The sequence below is a fragment of the Caloenas nicobarica genome, chromosome 15 (genome assembly GCF_036013445.1).
Source record: "Caloenas nicobarica isolate bCalNic1 chromosome 15, bCalNic1.hap1, whole genome shotgun sequence".
NCBI lineage: Eukaryota > Metazoa > Chordata > Aves > Columbiformes > Columbidae > Caloenas > Caloenas nicobarica.
Window position 1 is genome coordinate 12,998,411 of NC_088259.1, and position 18,712 is coordinate 13,017,122.

At 45.0% G+C, this 18,712-nt stretch overlaps 1 protein-coding gene across 1 annotated transcript; it reads right to left on the bottom strand.

The window, feature by feature from the left end:
* Positions 1 to 3,173: 3,173 nt before the first annotated feature.
* NPEPL1 (aminopeptidase like 1) lies at positions 3,174 to 18,518 on the bottom strand. The gene is made up of 12 exons (XM_065645543.1): positions 18,278 to 18,518; positions 17,031 to 17,216; positions 15,715 to 15,885; positions 13,048 to 13,137; positions 12,290 to 12,371; positions 11,972 to 12,114; positions 11,306 to 11,383; positions 7,778 to 7,878; positions 7,029 to 7,152; positions 5,698 to 5,874; positions 4,903 to 5,013; positions 3,174 to 4,085 (listed from the first exon to the last, which is right to left on the bottom strand). Exons 1-12 carry the CDS (start codon positions 18,425 to 18,427, stop codon positions 3,927 to 3,929), a joined length of 1,572 nt encoding a protein of 523 aa, XP_065501615.1. The 5' UTR covers positions 18,428 to 18,518; the 3' UTR covers positions 3,174 to 3,926.
* Positions 18,519 to 18,712: the final 194 nt, after the last annotated feature.

Genomic DNA, 18,712 nt, shown 5'->3' on the forward strand with positions numbered 1-18,712 from the left:
CATATGGGTGGACACTGCCTGGAACTTTCTCTGTGGGTTTTGTGCAAGAGAAGTGTTTGAAAGAAAACATGAAAAGGAGAAGTAAAAATCCCCACACTGCAGGTTTTGAAAACTGTTACTTGCTCGTTTGGAGCCTGAGGTCATCACACATCAAGGCAAGAGAATTTCCAGGGCATGAACAACAACGAGGACCAAGGAATGAGATGTAGCAATTCCATCCCATACATGTGCAAATGGAGAAAAATCAATTTGGTTGTCTAATGTAGCTTTGTGCAGCTTCGGATTCAGTGTCATGTAAGTATAAAAGGACCCTTTTCTTGCATGGGTGCTCTTTCAGCAGCTCCCTGACCACTGCTGTAGCAAACATGATTAATAGTAGTTTTGTGTATAGGTACCAGAAGATTAAAAGATGTCCTGACTCACCTGGAACAGTCTTGCAATACAGGGTCTTGACTTCATGTCCCAAAGACTATTTTTCAAGAAGCTGTTTTATCCAAATTTTTGTCTGAATTGCAAACAGGACGGGATTTCTGTGCCTCCTGCTCTCATATGGTACGCAAAGAAAGCGGTAGGTGTCTGTGGTCCCTCCAGCCCCAGACACCCAGCACAGCTCAGCTACAGCAGAATCCAAACCAGAAGCTGCAGATAAAGTCCAACACACCCAAAGGGAACCAAGACATGTCTGAACTGACACAACCCTCAGCTTCTCTAGCCAGATCTGTGTTTATATGATTTATATATAACATCTACAATTTAGATAACATTTTCATTATGAAAAACTGGAGAAGGTAAGTGACTCCTGTTGTGCAACCCTTTTTCACAGAAAATTCTGAAACGGCTGTGGCAAATTAACTAAAATTTTCTTCCTCTGCAGGCATATCCTCAATCGCTAAGAGACTTTAACGCCATCACCTGTTAACTGCAAACTGTTCAGTCCCACATGCGGAGCAGCAGGGAGGAAAATCACAGAGGAAAGGAAAGATGAGAAATGTGGACACACTGAATCCCAGTTTAGTTTCTTTCTGTTTTCCAACATCACAGCACATCCAACCACATCAAACATTTTATTGTCTGTGGTAAATGGTGCCCCAGATGCGGGAGGAGGTATTTGCAAACACCCGACCCCGGCTCCCGTGGTCAGTGGGAAACAGTTTGTCCTCGTTGGCAGTCAGACCACGGCATCCTCCAGAATAGATTTTCTCTCTACATAAAACTCTGGTGATGTGTCTGTGGCCTGTCCCCAATCCAGAGAGCATTTGCCAGTGCCAAAATGTGATAAAAATATGCCATCGGTTTAATTTGCTCCAGGCAAAATGCAGCAAAATCAGAAAAGGCCTTTCCTGCGGTAGGTTTACAAGTTGAAAATGTCACAGTTTTTTTCCCTGGCCGAGCATGGTGGTCTTGGACAATCCACAAAACGCTGACTTCACTTTAACAAGCAAACCAGCAAATAGCCTTGTCCTCCCCTCCCAAGTCTGCCACACAGCTCATAGCAAACTACTGCACAGAGGACACGGTTGTCACCGAGACAAAGAGCACCGCGGCTCTGCTGGGGACCATCCGCCCCGGAGCGGACATGGAGGAGCTCCCTGACTCACCTGCTGCCTGTCGGCTTCCCCTGGGCCATCCTCAGGTAAGGGCAGTACAGCTACAAGAAAGAAACGAGGGGAAGGAAGTCTCCTGGGGGAGTGCATTGCTTTGCGCTTAATTGTCACCCTGTCCTCTTAAACCTGCTGGGCCCACAGCTGTAGTAATTTAAGCTCTAATTCCTACAAAACAACCCAGCCAGGCACCTCCCTGGCTGCACGCTGCTTCTGGAGCCTGGTGTCAGGTCCTGCGTGCCCCTGTTCTGTCTCCTGCGGTTGCTCAGAAGGCAGCTGAGGAGCTGCAGGACATCTGGGGACTGGAGCCTGGGACACCCTCAAGTTTCAGTTCCCTGCTTAGATACCAAGATGATCTTCAGCAACTCACTGAGCTCTGTGCTGCTTTGTTATCTTTGGATAACCGGGGTACCCCACAGCACAGAGGATCCAGGTGTCAGCAGTTTTACAAAACTATGCAGGTGCGCAGTGCCCAGTGTAGGAGTGTTTCTATTTAAAGTTGTTTAAGTGGCACCAGAGGACACTTCAAGTGCAGTCACCTAAATTCACTGAGATCAACCACTGGTGTCTGGAACCATTTCCTGTGAAAAACTACTGCTTTGTCACACAGAAGGTGTGACAAACTTTTAACTGTGAAGTTAAAAGCATTAGTAACTGTGGTGCACTCGGTCAGGACGGCTGCAGAGGCTGTAAGACCATCAGGTTCTGTGACATGCCCACTTCAGGCTGCACAGCAATTAGCAGAAGTGGGTGGCAGCTGCAGAGACCAAATCTCCTGAAAATATGATCAAGTGCACCAGAGAACCAAAACAGCAAAGGAGAAGCAAATATAGGAAATAAGGAAGTTCTTTTTCTTTTTTGTAAAGTTACATTCTGCCTAAGAATCGAATATAGCCACAAAACCAAAATGAAAAATGTTTCTTCTGCTCACTTGTGCATTAAGCTTTCCATGAGGTCTTTAATCAAAAGGACTCACAACTAAACCAGATGTGTACCTCATTATTGGAACTCCATCTAAAACCCTGCACCAGTTCTCTCCAGAGATCCGCTCCGGCACAGGGAAAGTTGCAATTTGTCACAGCTCAGCTTGACTTTATCTGCAAAGCAGCCAAAAGTGTGTGCTGGGTGGGATTTTTCACCATCAGCGCTTTGGTTGAGCCAAGAAACGTTTCCAACAGCTGATGCTTGAGGCACCGGGCAGGGACCGGCACTGATCAAAACCTGGTCCCTGTGTTCCCAGACCTGCCACTGACGTTACCTCAGCTGGGACGAGTCAGTTCCCGTGGGCGTCAAATCCAAACTATTGCTCGTGAACTCCTTGCAACCGGCTTATACAGAAACTAATACTATGCATCCCTGACTCCTGTTGAATCAAACAAACGAAGTGAATCAGTCAGCATAAATTCTTCAGAACAGCCCCAAACCATTCGGTATAAGCTGTTACGCTATTAGTTGTGTTTTCAGATGCATGAGTGCTGGGAAAAGGAATTTGAACAGAGTAATGATGCTGCACACAAACTTTTGGAGCACTCAGTGTTCTCAGCAATGTAAATAACACCACGAAACGCCACATGGGATACATAAGCTGCTTTAATAATAATAAATTTATTAAGTGGCAAGAAGCCACTATGCTTTGTAAACCGATTTTACTCAATCACAGTCCCTCTATTTTTTTCCTCATTTAACATGAATACATTCTGTAATTTGTATGTGAAAGATTTACATAGAGATATGTTCTGGACCACTCTTGCTGATTTTACTGGTCAGAAAAACATTAAACATGCGGAAACAGCACCTTATTAAAACTATAGGCCTTTTCTCATTACATCTCCTTTGCTGCTATGCTAAATTGTCACTGAGTAAGCCAAGTCTAGAGAGGCTTTTTTTCCTTGTCCTGTGTTCTGAGATGTAGTGGGGCCTGCAGAAATGTCTGATAAAACCTCACATAAAATAAGTAATTCAGAAGGCTTTGTAAGCAATAGCTGCAGTTGCTGCTTTAGTCTAGAGAGAGCTTCTCATGCATTAATGCACTTAGTTAGGTTTTGTGAGGAGCTCAGAGGAGGATGTGCCCTCTTCCTGATACAGTTAGTTGAGCCTAGACTCTGCACCACTGATATTGTTCAGCAACTGTGTGCACCAATAATTTAAAAAACAAAACAAAATAAGAAATCAGGCTGTTTTTATCAGAAACAAGTACTAAATCTTACCATGATAGTAAAAAAAAAAAAAAGGCAATTTCTGACGTGTGACATTTTCATTGCTTGAGAATGAATCAGTGCAAAGTGAGGTAACCCACGCACCCCATCACTTCGGGCTGGGGACGCATTAAACCAGGCGCCGCCTCTTTGAATCCCTCTCCATATCCTCAGCGGGAGAGTCTCCATTGCACCCCAGAGGGGACACCATGTTTAGCAACGGGTCTTCAGACGCCCCTCCAAACAGGGACAGCAACAAAGCCACGCCATAGCCAGTAGCTCGTTCACCCTAGGGGAAAAAAAAAATTACACACTTCAGACTGTGTAATTTCAATCTAGTTTTAATTTTCTTACTTAGCAAGAGCAGTGATGGCACCTGGCCACAGTGAATACTTGGGGTCCCTGGCAGGCCGGCTCATCCTGTGCTTCTGTACCCTTCCTGCTATTGGAATCTGTCCCGGTTCGATTAAACCAACACGTTGCTTGATTCATGTGAGAACAGAGCTCACGCCGACTCAAGGGTGGATTTATAGTAGCATTGTTCAGGGCAGGGAATGTTCCACCCAGCATGAGCATGCATTTGGAGTATGAACTGAGTTAAGCTGGGTTTCAAAAAAATAAAGAGGCAGGGGAAGTAAATTGGCCCGTTTTTTAGGAAAAAAGCATATACACAAGTTCCATCAAAGGGAGGAGGAGAAAACCCCACAAGGGAACAAATGTTTTCCCTGCTGCAGGTCAGCGGGCAGGATCATCAACTCTGGTCAATCATCTGAAAACAACACGGGTGAAAATGGAAGGCTAGGATTATTGCCACGAACAGAAAGTAGGCAAGTTGTCGAAGCTTACAGCGATAAAGATGTTGCTGATTAAAGTGACTGTTAGAATGTTTTAAAACCCAAACGAAAAATATGAACAGACGAAGCTACCGAAACAAAGACATTCCCACAGATGAAGAGTCAAATGCTTTTCAAAAGAACTCTTCTCCACCTAATTCTCCCACTTTGAATTTGATGGCACAGGATTCAGAGTATCTGCAGGCACCAGCAGTTTTCTTTACCCAGTTTGCTCACCCAGGAAAATGTCAGAAGTCATGTGAACATACTCACTGCATGAACAGGTGCAGCAATATCTATGTGGACCCAGACTCCTGGCCAGTCAAAGCCGATGTGAGAAGCAATGAAGAGCCCAGCACAGGAGCTTGGAGTATTGTCTCGGTCCTGTAGAAATAAAAAAATACAGTTGGTCTTGCAAGAAAAGAAGATATCGATGTTTTATTCTTGCCTACAGAAAAGACAGTTGCACGAATGCAATTCAAAGATTAACGAATGGCCCTGCCACACAAGTCTGTGCTCACCAGCTCTGCTGTAAATCCTTTGACTTGCTCCCTGGTAGCGGTCTGGCCCCGCTCAATTCCTCTTCTGCTCCTATTCTGCAGTGGTTTTGGAACTTAACTGCACATTGTAGCTCTCAAACACAGCACAAGCAGCTGCAGCAATCCCCGAGGCCTCTGTCCTCAATTCCCTGGTTTCTGCAATCCCAGTTACTGTCTCTGCTGGTTATATATGATCTGAGGAATACCCACCTTAACTTCTCAAACAGTCCCACCCAGGAATTCAGCATTTATCATAGGGTCATGCTTAAAAGGCAAGCAGCCCAAAGATACCATTGCAGCAGGCTACCCTGTTTAAAATTGACACTAAATAGCAGCACAGTGACATACAGCCTGCAAAATCCCCAGGTACAATACTCTGAAGACCGTAATTATATGGCTCATTTCTAAAAGATTACAGCCCACATGAAAAGCTTTCAGCCAGGTATGGACAGACCAGCACATTATCTAGAAAACATATGTTCTTCTGTAATAAATGAAATGTAAAAGGGAAAAAAAAAAAAAATCTTACTGCCACAGAGTTCTTCATATCAGCTACAGCAGAGGTGAATTCACTGAAGTGGAGCTCCGGGCAATACACAAGAGGATGGACCAAGTCTCCACAGTTCCTGCCAGCTTTAACACAAGCCTTTTCCCACTCCTCGTTATTGGTAAGGACAGCAGCATGATACTTTCCTGTAGCGATTCCCTAGTGAGACGTATGACAAAATCAGGAAGGATTCACCTTAACCATGCTGGGCAGAATAATTCTGTACTACGCCCTCTCAGCATTAACAGCTGCTTTCCATCTAATAAAACCACCAAGAAAAAAATGTCTCAAAACTACAAGAAGGTTGTGTTATAAATGCAGACAAAGACATTGTAGCTACTGCTGAATCTTTTAAAATTGCTGAAAATCCATTCTGCAGTAAACAGTCTGCATCTGTCTGGCCTATTCAAACCACTGTCCTACAAAAATATTTCTTTACAGTTACCTAGCAAGCAAACTATATCACTTTACATTTATTTAGCCTTAGAAATAAAATTAAATCAGGAATAAATTATAAATAAAACATCTAACACAGAGACACACAGAGGATACCCCAGCAACGTGTGTCTGAATGCAACACCTTCATTCATCGGGATGGTTGCTTCCTTCCAAATATGCAAAGCCCAGAAGCCACCATCACATCAGTTTTCCAGTAGGACAATGATGGGAGACCTTCAAAAGACTAATGTTTACACCAATGCATGCAACGTTCATGCTTCTAAAATTTGCTACCATTTCTCCTCCTGATATGAAAACCAATTCATTTTCTAGAAAATTAAACCACAAGAATCACTGTTCAACAGAACCTCCTACAAATCAGGAATAGATTTCAAAAAAGAATATCATTACATCTGTACCCTTGTGCCATTCTGTGTTTGACTTACAATGTAAGCCATTTTATGGACAAGAAAATTTCAAATCACTATCATCAAATTATAAAGCTACTGAATTGCAAACACTGAGCACTGGCTCAGTTACATCAGCTGCTAATGCCATTAGAAGAATTTCATTTTTACTTAAAGAATGCAAAAGCATAAAAGTTGCATAAAGATGAACAAAAAAAACCCCGCTTGAGTAATTTAGTTATAAATGTAACACATTCACAGCACATGTCATGTGCACAGAATTACAGGTTACTGGGGTTACTGTTGGCAGCTTTCTCTTGCACAAGTTCTGGAAGCCACCATCAGTCACAGTAGTTCACAGTATCTCCCTTCCACCAAAGACGGGCAGGACAGTGGGAAAGCAGCGTATGATGCACAGACAGCAAAGGGACGCGCACCTCCTGCCCGCCGGCAGCTCCGTATCAGTACCTGAGCTCCGGTAAGAGTGGCCATATCAAGAATGATATCAGCTCCAAGATCTTTGCATGCGTAAGCTACTCCATCAGCCAGTATCAGCCTTCCTTCCGCATCCGTGTTATTGATTTCCACAGTTCTAGGAAGAAGAGAGGGCATTGAACACAACAGCGCTCCAGGCTGGAAGTTGAGACTAATCTATCCAGACTGGAATACTGGATGAGAAAGCAGACTCACACCCAACGTGCTCTTACTTGACTCTGCAAGCGTGTTTGGCTGCTTATTCCCCAGCTGCAAGAATCCAGACAGCAAACATGGGAGAGGGTTATAATAGTATTGCCCTCGTGGTCATGTCTACTTGCTGGGCTTGAATGATGCTTAGTATGTCAAGCTGGGATTTTACAAACTACTGCCGTACAAAGAAATATCACACTCTGCTTAAAACAAGAGATTCTTAGCTAGCCTGCTTCTGCAACTGAGACAACATTGACTACAGACGGACACAGAAAACTGGCTGTATTGGAACAAATGCAGAAACCTGAGCGCTTTATGGAAACTTCAGCACATGATATATGATATGTATTTTGACATGCATTTATACACCCAACAGGAAACTAAGCGCACTTAAAATTCACTACGATGGCTGGCTGAAATCCTGATGAGGGAGAGGTACTGGATGTACCTCTGGATGGTACTCGGATAAACAGAACCAAAGATAACGTTTCCTCCCCATGCTTCTGTGAAAAGGAGAAACACAATCTTACTTTCCAGAGTAAAGAACATGAATGTCGTCAGGTCTTGTTGCACGGGGTCCGACTGCATTCTCAGCCAAACAAAAAACAGCAGGAAGATTGTCTTTGAAACCCTGTAATGACAATAGGAGATAAGTGGGGTTTGAGTTTGATTGACATCAAACTAATTTATTGGGACTGAAAGCAATAAGGGATTACAACTTCTGGACAGCAATGCCACTAATTACATGGAAAAACTGTGATGAATGTCTTACATCCTGAAGCTGAGGCCAAGAGGTATAGAAAAACAGGTGAGAATGAGGTAACCTCTAACACTGGTTTTAGAGCTGTCACTGGAGTGAACGAAATGGGGAGGGGATCTAGAAACCTTCCATCAACTGAGCAGCAATCAGGACAATCTTCTCTCAGTGGGAAGGTCTCCCAATTAAAACATCTTTTGTACTCTGCGCAGATGCGACTGGCAAGGCTGATGTTTAGACAAACCTGACTGCCTGGGAAGAGCACTAAACTAGTTACCCCCATATGAAAATCAGCAGGGTACATCTCCAAAGACACTTAACTCCTCTAATTTCTGTACAACCCTAACACTGACCCACAACAGAGATCACAAACACCACGTTGGACTGTGTAGCCCCTTCACCTTCCGTAGCCACAAAGATCCAAGTAACAGAAGGTTTCAACGTGACAATCACAAAGGCTTGTGAGAGGACATTACATGACCAGTCAGGATGCTTGGGATTATTTTCCAAACCCTGTGTTTTCCACTGCTTTTATTTAGCCTCCAATAACAACAAAGACTCAACTGGGGCCATTTGAGAAACTGAGCTCCTCCCTATCACTTCTGCAATATTGGAGAAGAGCCTACAGTAATAGTGGAAAACTATGGAAATAATAAAAGCTAATATGCAGCCATTTGTGAACTGTATACTTTTCCTAAAAAACCAACCCCAGATGAACAGAATTAGTCTCTGAGAATTTTGTTGGAAAGTAACTTTGGTTGTGGCAGTCCTGGAACCGACGGCACTCGGTGTCTCGGTGGATGTCCCGGCTGCCAACAGAGCTCACTGCCCTTCAGCATCCACCCTGCACCACAGCTCGGACACACACTACCAGGAGCTGTCCTCTCTCTTCCCACGTAAAATCAAAAATATCCATGGCTAAGATGGATTTCGGGGGGTTTTTGTTTTTTTAGAGAGGGTGGCAGTGGGCAGGTGCGTGTTCGTTAGGTTGGTTGGTTGTTTTAATGTATCATTCCTGCTGGGAGGCACACAGCATTTTTGCTCTTTTTTTTTCCCCCCTTAGCCTCCTCTCTTATGGCACATCCATTTCTGGTTTACTTTGGTTTAAAATCAAGCGTTTATAAGATTACAGATGACATTTTAAAATCTGTGATCATTTTGCTATCTGTACAACGGCTGCATTGTGTGGAGGGATCCTAGAAACAGAAAGCATCCTAGAGACAACAGCATTTAACAAATAAAAACACAGCTCCTCCTCAACTAGGATAGCTAGCATTAAAAACTTCAAATTCCTAGGAAAACCAGGGTCAGTTTTACTGTTAATCTCTTGATGAAAGTCCGTAGCTGAAGAAATCTGGACTTGCTGAATCGGCTCATGTTCTGAAGTCTAAAGGGCAAATGCATCAATCAAAACATTTCAAAATCCTGGGCAGCATCTAGAAGCCACAAAGTAACTTTGCAGTTTCTAGTCCACCCAGCACACAAACAGCGCTGTCGATGAGATAACCTTTCATCTGTGACCCTCTGCTCTTCCAAAATGGTCTGTGCAGCAAAAACCCCACTCTATTCAGTGTGTCTCACTGGACTGAACCAAATTTTCCTCCTCTGAGTGGGAAATGTGGTTAATTTACTGTCAAAAAGTGAAAACCCACTTCCAGTATCAGTTGCCTTTTCCTCAATCTCAATCCATCTGTAGCTCTTCAAAAGCAGGATTCACTAGGTCAACATGTAGGATCAAGAAGGATTTCAACAATTTAAGTGAATTTTTCTTCCTCTTCTCCCTTGTGTTGGAAAGCTCACAATGGACGAAATGCATCTCCAGGAAAACAACCACTTGCTTAATTTTGCTATCCAAAGCCTTTTAAAATCACATGGTACAACTGCTGAAGAGCATGTAGGCAGATATCTTCTGAAGATGGATAATAACCTCTGCCCCTCTTCCCACAGAACTTCTATCCAACACGTTTCCAACTTCAGTCTCTGAGACAAAGCACAGCTAATTTAAACCCCTTCCAGCTCTACATTATTCTTAGAGCATTTAAAAAAAAAAAAAAGTCAAGATCATTCTTTTGTTTTTACACATAAAGGCAGAGATTACTCCTGAGGTAGACAGCCTTGCCAGGCTCGGTTTGTCCAAACATATTACTGCCAGTTTATTCGTTGTTACAGTAATTGCACACAAAATGACAGATCATTTACAATTACACCGACTGTGACTGTGAATGCAACTTCTCTCCGTGCAGATAATTACACGCAAAACTACTTCTGAAACATGGACTGAACCACTGAAGGTAAGTCCAGCATCCATGGCTTTGCCAGACTCTTCCAAAGCTCTAAGTTCCAGCTCTTGCCCCTAGCAAACGTGTGATCGAACTTTGTGAAGTTATGGAACACTGGCCATTTTGCCTAACATGCAGCTCACAAATCTGCTTTCAATTTTAAGTCTCTGCAGATAACTGGAAAGTTTACAATCTTTCCACATGAAACACGCTGCTAGGGCCAAGGCACAGAGCTAAACTGTTGAGAAAAGGGAATCTGGCGCTGATCATCCCCTGGACAAAGCTTCCGTCAGATCTAGGCATTAATCTGCAGCAGCAAACGTCCTTTGAACTTTGGATACTCCTTGGAGGCAATAGCTGCTCTGTCAGCAAGACTCGGTCACTGGGTTTGTGGAGAGGGCAGTTTTATTGGCAGCGGCCACTTCTTTTCCCCAGTTCCTACTGTTAAATCATAATATGCATTTTTAAAATTCTTCGTATTTCAATACGTGGCTTCCTCTCAGCTCCCCTACTACTTTCTGACCACAGAAGCAAACCAACAAGCACTTGCTGATGAGACCAGAGCTGCCACTTCCCCAGTAGGTTAATATTAGAACTGGCACAGGATTTGGAATACGGACAGACTTTGCATCCCAGAGTCACTCATTCCCTTCTTTGCTAAGGGGACGACAGCTGCCCCAAATCCCACAGCTTAAACAAAGTCAGCACAGGATAACTCAGGTATCAATCTGATTCAAGGAACAAGAAACCACTCAGTCTGCAGAACAAACCCTGAAATTCCAGAAAGACTCTTAAATAAAATATAGCACTCAAGGAATTTCTCACAATTCTCAAGATCCTGGTAAAGATTTGAAATATTTTCCTGAAATAGCAGAAAGAGCAGAGTGGCCAAGATCAGTAAGAGCAGTGGCAGGTCAGAACTTCAGGATCAGACTGGCCCCCATATCTGGGAATATATCCAAAAGCCAGACTGCTCTTGGCAATGCTGGGATACACGATATCAATTAACACATTTTACTTACTTGCTTTACAGTGGCTTTGAAGGCACCCAAAATAGCAGCTGCTCCACCACAGTCTCGTTTCATTCCAGGCATAGTAGTCTGTTTAAACAGAACCACAGATTTTTTTACTTTTTCTTTGAAAGAAAATTTCACAGTAATGCCTGCTAAAACTAGTATTTCTGATGCTTCTGTACTTCTGGTCTTGACCATTCTCAGCCATAACAGAAACATGGACCACGTGCATCTGCTTATTGGTGGATCTTGCCTTAGAACTGCAAAATACTAAAACTCTGCTGCTAAATTGTTAGTAAATTTTTAAAAAGGGTAGGGTTTTTTTGTTTTGTTGTTTTTTTTTTTTTTTTACAAGATTCACACTGAGGACAACTCCAATGGGTTTTAGATCTATCTCCAAAATCAGAAATTCAACATCTTTGTTTCTAGCTTTCTCCTGGCAGTGGGTAATACTTAAAGGGCAATAATATCAGGTAGCTATTTAACTGCTCCACAAAATGCTCCTTGAACCCTGTTCGGTCTTCTCCCCTGGTAGTTTGTGTCCACATGGATGACAGTAGATCAAGTGTTTACTCAAATAAATATACTTTGTTTTCCTATGGACATGAACTGAATTATTTCCATCAGAAAACAACAGCGCAAGCAAAGGCAGCAGCAGAACAGGCGTTACTGTACCTTTCCCTTAATGCTGAGTCCTCCGGTGTCATACACGATACCTTTGCCCACCCATGCAATGGTCTGTGTGGCACCGTCTGGAGTGTGACTGAGAACTGCCAGGGCTGGAGGGTGCAGAGCTGCCTTGCCAACTCCATAGATACCTGCAAAACAGAGGATTCAACCACTTGTGGGGAAGAAAGGCTGTGGGAGCAATCTGTGGCTATTTTCTGTAAAACATCTTGGAATACTATGGGCAATGAAACTGTTCCAAAAATGTGCAAATAAAACATTCCAATTAACTGCTAGGAAAAAAGCTGAGATTTCAACAAGATATACCTCCAAAGCCTCTCTCTTTCAGCTCCTCATCTCGAATAATGGTAGGAGTAATCCCGAGATCCTTGCCAACTTTTTTTATTTCCTTAATCATTAAAAGAAAAAGGACACCGTCAGTCAGTCATCAGGAGGACACATTTGTGTCTTTCCACACATATGGGTACCCGCACAAGGGTTTTGTGTGATTTTTGCATGCGTATACACACAAACATTCACAATCTGGGGAGTGGTGCTGGTTTTCCAATGGTCTAATTCCACTGAGACATCCTTGATTTACTATGGCGCGAAATACGGATTTGACCTTTAAGCTCCCCCAATAAAAGAAGACTTCAGAGGTAAAGGCCAGCTGTTCACTCTGTTGGATCATGATACCGTACGACAGGAATATTTTCATTCTCAAGAGCTTGCCAGATCTTTACGATAAAACTCATTTGGAAACATGTCAATGTCTGTCCCATAATTTCAGAAACTCTTACCACCATTGGGCTTTAAGACAACACTGGCACTGGTAAAGAAACCAATGTCATGACCGAATCAAGAACTCAGGTCTTCTGGCTCCCAGTGCCTCACCTCAAGCTTTACACTCCACCTCCTTCCAACTTATCAACGTTCTAGGAAATATTAAAGGCCAAAGAAATAGCTTCAGCATCCTCGGACAGGTTCTTTGATGTGCTGCCCACTGCTGACACACAGGTTTTGCTAAGAGATAGCAAGTCTAGACTTACAATTAGTAACTCTTACTCATCAGGTGTATTACCTACCTCCAGGAAGTTATCTGTGTTCATCTCATTACATGGGGTGTCCACAATTCGAGCAGCCAGCCTGACTCCTTCTGTAGCACTTGCCAGACACTATGAAAAGAAGCAAGAATGCCTGAGAACTGGCCTTGGTTTGGTTGGCTTTCTGCACAGCTTTGCATTTAGCCCTGCGCAGCCTACACCACATGTGTGGTTCCTCTGGAGAACATTAATGTTCTAATGCAATTAATCGCAGGCAGTTGTAGAGTATTAACTGTCAATCAAGCTAACCATTATTTTTTTCTATGTGCTATTTTTTCCTGTGCTCTCACTCCTAAGCAACTGTATTCCTTCCCACGGTGAACTGATACTGCAAAATTACCAGCCTTCTCCACTATCAAAAGGAGACCAAGAAGGCAACGTGAGGTCGAGAAAAGAAAGATAAGAGAAAGCAAATTCAGGAAGTCACAATGAGCTTGTAGGCTGCTGGGGCTGGAAAACTGCAGAGATTACACAATCTACAATATGGGAAACCGCAGAGTTTATATGCGGCAGGCAGTGAGTGCAATAAAGATTACTACCACAAGACATTCTATATGACTGGCCCATGGGGAACGTGGAATATTTCATATTTGTGCAAAACCTGCCTGCATTTGTTTCCTCATTCCTGTGGCAAAATGGACTGACCCTCACCCTGGACTGAGTAAAAACTTAACTAAGAGTGGACAGAATGAAAATAATCCAGAGTGAGCACGTCAAGGCTGCTTCCTTAAAGAAGGATCCTCCTGGCAAAAAGGACAACAGGAGCGCTGGACACTAACCTTTACCTCCTGGGCACTAACAACTTGAAACAAAGACCAGGTGGAAGGAAACTTTATTCAAGCTTCCCAGTAGCCACACTGCAGTGAAGACCACACACACCAGGAGGGTGAGTCGAGATGGGCTACAAAGGAATCTGATGTGTTGGGCAGTTACTCGTGCTGAGGTATATGAGGTTTGGCTTGGCCAGACTGGCCTAAGGACTCTATACATTCCATATCCCAGCAGACTCATAAACCTTGGCTTGCCTTGGAAAGGTGCCTGATTCCCTACAATTAGTTTTGATTGCTTTACTTCTCGTAAAGGGATAAGGACCTTTCAGGAGCTGAGTTAGGTTTGGAGTGATTCACCATTAGGGCCATGCAGGTGAATGGAGGTGCTCTAACCCACAGGCCAAACGATATAACTTAGAGAAATAAGCTGTGCCTGGTTTGGCTTCCAGGGTACTCAAGAGAACCCGGATAACGGCAGCCTTTAATAAGCGCCTTGTAAAACTGTGACCATCTCTGCTAGTCCTCACCATAAAATATCCTGGACAATGCAGTAGGTGCAAAATACAGCAACATGCCAAGAGAGAGGTTTAGCTAAAAGAATCCTACCACATGCCTCTTCCACGCTCTACATTAGCTGTCTGGTGCTGGATGGATTTAAGGGGTGAAAACTGACCTTGGAGGAAGTCAGTAATAGTTTTGGCATTGACATCAAGGGGAAGAACAGGAGGTAGAAATAATTTCAGCTTTGTTTTGTAGTTATAAATAACCCAAGTGGTTTGGAATCTACCTATCCAAAGGAAACATTTTTGACACCAGTTACGTTTTTGCTGATTTGGGGCATGGAAAAATTGAGTCATCAGCAGTACGTCTGTCACCTTCCTGAAAACTGGTCTGGCATCATTTGCTGCGGCCAATTCAGTTCATAGAGTAAGGACAAAGTATGGAGGAAAAGGTACTGAAAGAAAAAGAAATGCCCTGAAGTCACAATTCTGTGAATTGCGGGTGCAGCAACAAATCCACTGCCACGATTTTTAGGGGATTTGAATAACCTCACTGGCTGATCGGCCAAGTGAGCATCCATCTGCACTGAAGCACAGAACCTGGAGCAGAGTGGGAGGTCACCTAATAGTTTAAGTACAAATCTTGGAATAGCTTCTAAGTTAGGATCTTGAATAAGAATGACCTAACATACTAAGTTACCTGATGTGGAGTTTCCTGTCTGTAACAGTCAGGTGAAAGGGAAACAGTCTTTGATTATCTGCTACTGAAAGCCAACTTGGACATATTTAAGTTATGTAAAGCTCATCCCCAAGCTGTATCGTTCCTTAGGCTCTTGCTTCTGGCTACGGTTCTGCTAGAAAAACTCAGCCAAAAAGGAACATCAGACAGAAATAGCAGAGGCCATATGTGATCCCAGAATAAACAACTTTTAGTGACTTCACTGTGATATTCACCTGCACAGCCACATACAGATTTTGCCCACATAAAAGAAAGAGTGAAGCCCACACACTGAAGGCAATGTAATATTAGAAGGAAAAAATACACTATTTGCACCTATGAAAAACACGAGAAAGGAGACGTTTTCTTTGTGCTACTTCTTTAGTGTTTTCCACCCTTGAAATCCAAATTCTGAATAACACCTTCAGCCTTTGCTGCAGTAGTATGTTCAATATTTCTGCTCACAGGTGCTGTGAACTGATCAATTTAAAGGAATTTTGATCTGCAATAATATATCACTTTAGATATAACACCTATTCCATGTGTAGCCTGAGACAGATGTATTTGTGCATGCAACAAATTGAAGGGGAAAAAAAAAAAAAAAAAAGACATTTCAGGGAATAATGGATAAAACTGAAGACGGAAAAAACCAAAATCTTACTTTAAGTGTTGCCACTTCTATTGGTCCATTGTTTTGTCCAACCAGGTAAAACTCCACTGTGACCGTTTTCTTCTCGGTGCGTCTCGAAGCGCTGGAGCGGTGTGTGAACAAGGGGAAAGCCCTGGCCAGCGCACAAGCAGAAGCGAAGACTTCAGATCGCTCACAGACCATCTGAAACACCAGCCAGAAGACAAGACAACATCAGGGCTGCGGAAAACTACACTTAAGAGGATATGTTACCTGTGATATTACTGGGGAAGAAAAGGGGCTGGGTGGGAAATAAAAGATGTCTGAACCAAGACATGCTCATCGTCACGTTTGGCGTGGATGGGTGGCAGTACCAGCAGTGCCACACTGAACCGGCTCCGTTCATTTCCCACATGGAAATGAATTACACTGCTGGACTGGACTGTGTGGGAATTAGTACATCCTTATAAGGGAGCTGGGCTACTTTAATTATACTAGTGCAATTAACACACGTTAGCCTACAGATCAAGACAAAAAAGCATGGGAACTATCAATGTGTGTGCAAAACAAACACAAATGATATGAGAATGCAGCTAACGTTAACCCAAAGCTTTTTAACATGCAGAATATTTTTCTGAAGTTCATTACAGAAATTACCAATGGAAAGCAGTTTTAGCTAAACATTTTCAAAATTAACTGTAAGGGAAAAAAATTAAGTAGAGTCATTACTCTTGCAAATAAGTTTTCCCAGAAAAGAGTAAAATTAGATTTTGTTACTGCCACTGGCTATGTGAGCTTTCTCTAACAACCTAGAAATCTGAATTAACCTGCGGGAGCTACAGAAACAAGTAACAAATTCATCAGGCTCACACAGAAGATGACCCAAGCAGTCCAAGAGCTTGTCCTGCAAACGACTCGCACTGGAGCACGAGTTTGCATTAAGACTTTAAAAACTCACTGAATAACACAAACAAGGCACCTTGAACGGGACAAGCAATAGGGAATAGCACCCTGCATGCAGGCTACGTCAATCTTGTAAAGCGTGGGCTAAAGTCATAAATCCTAGTTTGCAAAAAAGCCACTACCTGTTCCCTTTGCACAGCAATTCCTGATTGGAAGACATTTCATACATATCCAACCTCAGCTCCCTCCAACTGCCTGAGCATGCATAAGCTATTATAGTTAGGTCTTGTTTACACGTCAGTGCAAAACTACTTAGAAATGTCAGTATAATTACATCGGCAAAATTTGCCCACCCCCAGTCTCCTTGGATACAGCTAAAATCCTGAGAAGTCGAGAAAATACTTGACTAGACATTTCACCAGAAGCGTTTTCAAACAGCCACTTACGACAATACATCTGTTGACACCTCCTGGAAGGCAATTCCTGACCAGGCGGGTGATGAACTGAGCTGCAGATGGGCTGTTGTGCCGGCTGACCCTGGAAGGCAAAGCGGCCACAGTGGCGTAATTCAGGTAGAGCGGACAGCTGTCGGTGGGGTTGGGGTTCAGGGTGCTCAGCGCGGACTGCCATATCTGGGGAGAAAAGAAGAATTTAAAGACAAAGAACTGTATAAGACTTTTCTTTCCATCTCACTCCCAGTGTATTTAGGCACCCTTTAGTTGCAGGATTTTAGGTGTGGGAAATAAAGACATTATGCACGCACTTTCAAATGCAATAACCTCTAGAGTGAAAAGAAACAGGAAATATGGCAAACCTGTTATTAGCCAGGAAATACAAATGTACTTTCCATTACAAGCATCTCTTTTAAGCTATATGAATGAAAATTTAAAAACACACCATACAGTGCAAAGGCTGCATCAGAGCCTTTTTAAGTTGAGGCAGCTTTGCAAGTGATAAATAGATGGATTGATTAACTACTCCTGTTTCACGTAGCAATTTAATTAAAAACAAACAAACAAACAAACAAAGAAGGCTAAATACTGTCATAAGAGACTCAGGAGTCCAGTGAAAAACCTGCCAAACATCTAGCGACCTAAAACGCCGCAATGCAAAACATTCATCATTTCACCACAAGCCACCAACACCGCCTAAATAAAAATAGGTCGGCACATCCCCCCGCGGCAGCCGAGCGCAGGGGAGGGGGAACCTGCTCACCCCGCGCAGGGGCCGACGCTCAGTCACCCGGGAACGCGTGTTTCGGTAATTGTGGTAATTGCGGACTCGCCCGTGTCCCCCCGCCGCGGTGGGCACAGGGGGCTCGGGGCCGGGCGGCGCGGGTCCCCCCGCCGCAGCGGCAGGCTCGGCCCGGCCCCCGCGGCCGCCCCCGAACCCGGCACCGGCTCGGTTCCCCCTGATTTCTCCGTTAAGGGCCGCTCTGAGGGGGTTCCCCGGGGCAAAACCCCTCGGCTCGGGGTTCGAGGCCGGGTGTCCCCCGCCGCTGCAGGCCCGGCGCCGCGCAGGCAGCTCGGGCCGGGCGAGCCCCCGCCTGCCCCGCACCGCGAGGCCGCTCGGGGCCGGGGCCCGGTTGGGCCGGGCCGGGGGCCGCGCTCTCCCCGGGCCGGGGCCGGCGCCTCAGCGGTTCTGTGTGCGCGCGTGTGTCGGGGGAACGCGGGCACCGCGCTGCCGGCCTCACCTCCTCGGTGACCCGCGGCTGCAGCTTGCCCCGCAGCTGCGCCCAGGGCAGGCGGTGCAGGTTGTGGAGCTGGCCCAGGACGAGCAGCGGGCGGCTCTGCGGGTCCGCCTCGCCGGCGCTGGCCTGGAACTCCAGCTGCACGTTCGCCATCTTCCTGCCCCCCGGCTCGGCCCGGCCCGGCCCGGCCGCACGGCTCCGCCCCGGCGCCGGCTCCGCGGGGCGGGCAGCGCAGCGCGGCGGGGCGGGCGGGCGGCCCCCGGCGGCAGCGGCGGGCACGGCAGGCGGGCAGCGGCCCGGGCGGGGCGCGGGACCCGGATGCGGCGGAGGGCGCAGGCCCGGCCCGGGGCAGCGGGGCCCATCCTGTCCCCTCCGAACCGGCCCCCGCGGCGGCGGCCCCTCACAGCGCCGGCGCTGCCGGTGCTGCAGCCAGGCCCG